This window comes from Procambarus clarkii, chromosome 22 (genome assembly GCF_040958095.1).
Source record: "Procambarus clarkii isolate CNS0578487 chromosome 22, FALCON_Pclarkii_2.0, whole genome shotgun sequence".
NCBI classification, from domain to species: Eukaryota; Metazoa; Arthropoda; class Malacostraca; order Decapoda; family Cambaridae; genus Procambarus; species Procambarus clarkii.
Window position 1 is genome coordinate 24655800 of NC_091171.1, and position 6069 is coordinate 24661868.

The 6069-nt window shown below is 33.9% G+C and overlaps 1 protein-coding gene across 1 annotated transcript; it reads left to right on the forward strand.

The window, feature by feature from the left end:
• Window positions 1-2347: 2347 nt before the first annotated feature.
• LOC138367658 (baculoviral IAP repeat-containing protein 8-like) lies at window positions 2348-5825 on the forward strand. The gene is made up of 3 exons (XM_069329538.1): window positions 2348-4237; window positions 4366-4530; window positions 4642-5825. The coding sequence occupies exons 1-3, from the start codon at window positions 3871-3873 to the stop codon at window positions 5325-5327; spliced, it is 1218 nt and encodes a 405-aa protein (XP_069185639.1). The 5' UTR covers window positions 2348-3870; the 3' UTR covers window positions 5328-5825.
• Window positions 5826-6069: the final 244 nt, after the last annotated feature.

A 6069-nucleotide genomic window follows, 5' to 3' on the forward strand; every position in this document is an offset into this window, starting at 1 on the left:
TTAAGTTACATCCTATAGGCACTTCTTCAAATTCTGGAAATATGTATTTAAAACGGGGTTTAGGTCTAAAAGTGCAAATTATTTTATCGCCTTTAAATAACAAAGAAATTTTCTTCATCTCAGCCTTACTAGGAATTTTCGTCAGCAACAACACTTGACAATTCTCATGTTTCTTGAGTACATCTGTAACACTCTCTTTTAAGCTAAATAAGACTATATCACATTTTATCATTGGAAGTTCTTCTTTCAACTTTATAAAATCACGACCAATCAGTATCATTAAAACATTTTCACTTTTGCTAATAAACTTTGCTAGAGCTGGAACAATGTTCTCATGCGTACATTTATCAGTATGTGTCATCACTTTATAAGTCTGTTTTTCCGCCAGGGACATATTCTTCCACAAAACAGTCGAAGCTGGACTTTGCCATATAGTTTCTGACACAAGATCAGGCATGCTTCCAAACCCTGGTAGACTCTTCACATCCATCACATGGGGTAGATCTTTAAACAAAGAAAAATACAATACAATATTTAACACAGGGACTATTAAATAATCATAATATTTCAAAACTAAAAGATATTCAATAATAAGCAAAATTATATCACAACAAATATAACGAGTACTGTAAGTACATCATACAATAAGCACTTACTGTATACAGCAGCCATCGATCCGAGTATGTCTTCTCACTGCTGGACCGAGATGGGGAGTTTATGTCAAGATATATCCCGACCTAGCTTATCACATCGGAGATTGTTACGCTCCGCCCCTCTCTCTTAGCTGTAGTTTCCAAATTAGTTATATGTATTATTTTAGATCTACTAGTTTTAACTATGACATTCTCTTCCGTTTATTAGATCCACCCTCTACTTGTTTCTTCTCTCTCCCAGTCCCCGTAACATCTTCTCCAAGAGGTATACGAACCATTAATAATTCTTTTTTATTATTCTTTAAAACATAAGCTAAATGGGATAGTCCTGGAAAATAGTGTGTCTCCCATTCTTCTTGTTCTTCTTTACTCCATCCTATTCCGTCATTAAACCCAATACCATATGGAATAATTATACGCTGGATTAAATTATTATTTCTTGCCTGACAACAAATTTGTCTTATTGCAGATTTAAAACTCCAACGTTTAATAATATCTTTCTGTAATCCTAGATCTTCATTAGAGCTACTGTATTGAAGTCCTATAATATGAGGTTTTATTTCTGGTTCTGGAGATAAAGCAAGTACTATACCACCAGGAGTTATATTATTCTGTACCACTTCACACTCGGAAACTTTACTGTAAGGATATTTTTCCCATAACAGTTGTGCAAATCCACCAGATAAATTATGAGAATCGTAGACAAGACAGTCTCCAGGTTTTAGAATTTCATCACTAGTAAAATCAGCATCTATAATACACTTATTCAAACGCTTAAGCTTCACTTGCATGTACATAGAACAATCCATCTTGAAGTAAGACAGAAAAAGTTTCGTACCTCTTCCTATATACTCAGAAAAGTAGAGTTGACATTTAGACATTAAAAAAGGGAGAAAATAAACACACGAGTTCCTATTTTGTTATTTAATGTGTAAAAATGTACAATGTATTTAATTTGTAAAAATGTACAAAGTATAAATTATTTACAGACATTATTATTCCCAATCCATCTTCTCTTCTAAATTTGTAAAACTACTACTAACACACATTGTAACATTAGTATCAACAGACGTAGTAACATTAACAGGTGTTGAATTAATTGTATCAGACAACTTAGTGTTGATAGAAGGTGAACTAGCATCGGCGGTAGCAGGCGTAGCATCATCTTCAGGTGTCCTAGCAGCATCAGTAGCATTAGTTGTGGGTCCATTTTGAAGAACAGCAATGTATGGAATCTTATTTTCAAAGATGCCGTGGGTGGATGACTGAGGAGGAACGATGTTTTCAGGACGTACTATGAAGAGTACAATACCTCGTTTTCGTAGTTTTTGTCCTATTTTCTCAAGTATAGGCAAATATTTACTTTCCCATACTGCGCAGTTGTCCAAATAACTTGACATGCCAAACCCATATGGAATAATAATTCTCTTAACACATCTTTTAAGAATGAAAACAAGGGCTTCCTTCAGAGCATTTTCAAACCAGCGCCATCTCTGATATTCTGTATCTTTTTCAAGTCCATCGTAAAAATGTTCATCTAAACTTCGTACTTCACACGGAGGATTTTCATATGCTGGTAAAGTTGCAGGTCTACTAGCAAACTGAGTCACTAAACCAATAATAAGGGGTAGATGGGGATCTTCATCCATCCTGTTGTTAAATTCAGGTGGTTCTCCAATATGTATAATGCCAGGGTTACTGCGATAAGATACAACAGCCCTGTTTTTGTAAGGAAAGTTTTCACGATGTAATCTCGCATATGGGTAACGATCCCACAATCCTTGCACAATTTTACACATTTGTACACTCGTAGCATCAAGATCGTACAATAAACAGTCGTGATTATTGTAGACGGACAGGGAGGCAAAGTCTCCAATAATAGTCTTGATCTCCATAGCCTTGAATATCCAAGCTTGAAGTAGATTCTGACATCCAAGAAGAGGAGGACACCGTAAGAGATCACTCCGGGGGAAGCATATATACATCTTTAGGCTGCGCGTAGAAACACTGCGCACACAAAAGGTTGCCAAGTGTTACTTGCTCTTCCTCTGCATAATCTCCTCGTTAAACAGTAATTTAACTTCCACTCCGTAGGGTTTTAACTGTTTATACATATCTTCAATAACAGGAAGATAAGTATTTTCCCAAACTTTATCTCTTCGAACACATGTAATCCCAATTCCTGTTGGTATTATAACTCTCATAATTTGAGGAGAGCCCTTGATAAAGTTAAATAAATCTTTCATACCATTCTTGAAGTAGACGAGACGATTAATGGATGTATCTTCGTTTAATCCAGAGAGCATGTTTCTGTCTTTTGAGTTTTCTATAATTCCCTGAGCAATGTTATTACTTTCTATAGGTAATCCAATACCGTATTGTGTGGCTATAGCAACAATATACGGAAGATTTTCTCCTTTAGAGATATGAATTGTTCCTGGTACTGGACGATCTTCAGGGATACATCTCTTAAGACTGTACAAGGGCCGGCGAACATTATAAGCATCAGCATGAGAATATTTCTTGGCTAAGTCTAGGGCCATTCCTCTGGGAACACAGGATATACAGTTCACTCCGTACACAATACAGGTTTCATTATTACAAAATGAATCGTCGGTTAAATAACCCTGACAAGTTGTCAGAACAGTATCCATGGTGAATTTTCTTCCTCGTAAGGTAGTAGATACGATCCAGATAGTCGTAATAATATCCCTAATGTGAGGTCCGCGCTCTTATATTGGGGGAAATGTAAAAGTTACCACTTATTTGAATATATTAATAAGGATTTTTGTTACCTTAGAGTGATATTATATATTACATTATAACTAATAGTATATTTCATTTTAGGATATAGATGCTTTAAGCATATATTTTAATTAGATTAAATAAGAATTTACTACTAAATTATATATATATATCTATCATTATGTACGGCAGCTACGAATAATGACGTAACAGTATACTTTTAGCGAGATTGCCAAAGTGATGTATTTTTCTAATAAGTCTAATAAATAATGAAAGTAGTTTACTAAGTATTTATATAAGAGCTTTATTTAATTATGAAACTTTAAGGATTTTTAAATAGAGAAGTATTTAGAGGAGATTACTGTCTATTATAAATGAGGAAACTGTTAAATATGTAGCGATGTACGATACTTATTTTAGGGATATATATACTTGCTTATCCTACTCTAATAGTTAGTGCTGCCCTCACACGATGGATCCTTTGTGTGCCAGGAAGTTTTACAGTATAGAAAGCCTTAAATGTGCAGGAGTTAGACTACAAACATTTGTGGATTGGCCCATTAAGTGGTTAAACCCTATTGACTTAGTTGAAGATGGGTTCTATTACCTTCGCAATAGTGATTACTGTTTGTGTGCATTTTGTTATTGTATAGTAGGTGCATGGATTGTTGGTGATACCCCCAGAAGACGTCATAAGATCATTAATCAAGACTGTGCCTTTATTAGAGGCAAGAGGAGTGACAATGTTTCTTTAGAGGTGTCTGAGATAGCTTTCAAATATGGACTGGAATTTGTTTCCCATAAAATAGAACTGGGAAATAAGAAAATAAGTGATAGTAGTAAGTATATATTCTTATGATGTATTCTTATACCAGTCTTATATACTCTGTACAAAACTTGATTGCTTAAATAGATACTTCTTATTCTTCTAAAGAATAATTTACGTAACTACGTTATATTTTTTTAGGTGGTGCTCCTCCTAAGGAAGATCTGGGATTGATAAAATTTAGGAAATCGCTGAATCCAGGATTGGTAACTTATAAATGTCGCCTAGAGACATTTGATATGACATGGCCTGGAAGCGTCAAGCAAACTTCTCATGAGCTGGCAGAAGCTGGGTTTTTTTACTGTGGTATGAAGTGTTTTAACTATTTTAAACTTAATAGAGTTATAAGTAAAGAAATAATGAATATTAGTTAAAAGATAGTAACGAGATAATGCTGGATTGTTTTATGGTTTTCAGGTATAAGTGACCACGTCTGCTGCTATCACTGCGCCTGTGGAATACGAAATTGGAGACCAGAAGATGATCCTTGGACTTTACATGCGAGATGTAGTCCAGAATGTGCTTACATTATTCTTGCAAGGGGCAAGGAATTTGTTAAGAATGCTAGATTGACAATGCCATTACCTATAAAACCTATAGACAATGATTTAATTAATATCTTAATGGAGGGTATGGATAAGTTCAAACATCTGATTCATAAAAAATTAATACCTGTGGAGAGTATAAGATATGCTTTAAGTGAGTACCTTAAGGAATCCAGAGATTTGTTGCCTTTTATTATACAAAGTAGATGTCTAGAAATCGTGTTGAGGTATATGCAAGAGGGAACAGATATTTATTTACGGGTACGGGACTTAATTTATGAAGCAGTTGATGATAAAAAGGAACAAGAAGTTACGCTTGAAGATCTGGGATTGAAAACTTTACCGGAGACTTGTACTAACACTGATGAAAACAAGGACTGTATAGAACAATCTTGGGAAGAAGATATTTTATGCAGAGTTTGTATGGATAAAAATATAAATATTGTAATACTACCATGTAAACATATGGTGACGTGCAGTGGTTGTCTTTTAGCTCTGAAATGCTGTCCAATTTGTAGAGGAAATATTTTATATATAATAAATCCAATTGCTTCTTGAACACTTATGATTTTCTTGAACACTTGTATAACTACTAAGAACACTTGTATATGATTGCTTCTTGAACACTTATGATTTCTTGAAATACCTGTATAACTACTAAGAACACTTGTATATGATTTTCTTGAACACTTGTAAAACTACTAAGAACACTTATGATTTCTTGAATACCTGTATAACTACTAAAAACACTTGTATGCGTTAAATGTTGTAATAAACTTAATGTCTCTTCTAAATAAGATTTCTTTATCCTTAATAGAATAATTTGCTTATTACATTGGAGGACTGAAACAAGTACTTAATTATGAAACAGAATAATGACATGATGTAGTAAGTTTAACGGAAATATTGAATACAATGACTTGAAAAGTTTTCCTTTGACTAATGAAGGTGTATGTTTAATAAAACTGAGTTACGAAAACAATGCCTTAAGATGCTACTGTAAGTAATGACTTAGTGCACAGGCAAGTATCTTTAATTGTACGAAGATGTCTTAGAATGATTTATATTGACCTTATTTGAAAATGGATAACTACCAAATGCTCAGTAGTAACTTACTGTGAATTAGTAATGTTACTGTTGTTGTTGTTGTCGTTGTTAATAACGATGATCTACTTACTTACTTACTAAAATGACAGAAACAACTAGTTTTGAGAATTAGTACAGAGATGATTAGAGAATATGTAGTGGACTGTAATGAACGGGTAAGAACATGTAGCGGAGGGATGGAGGAAAATTGTAA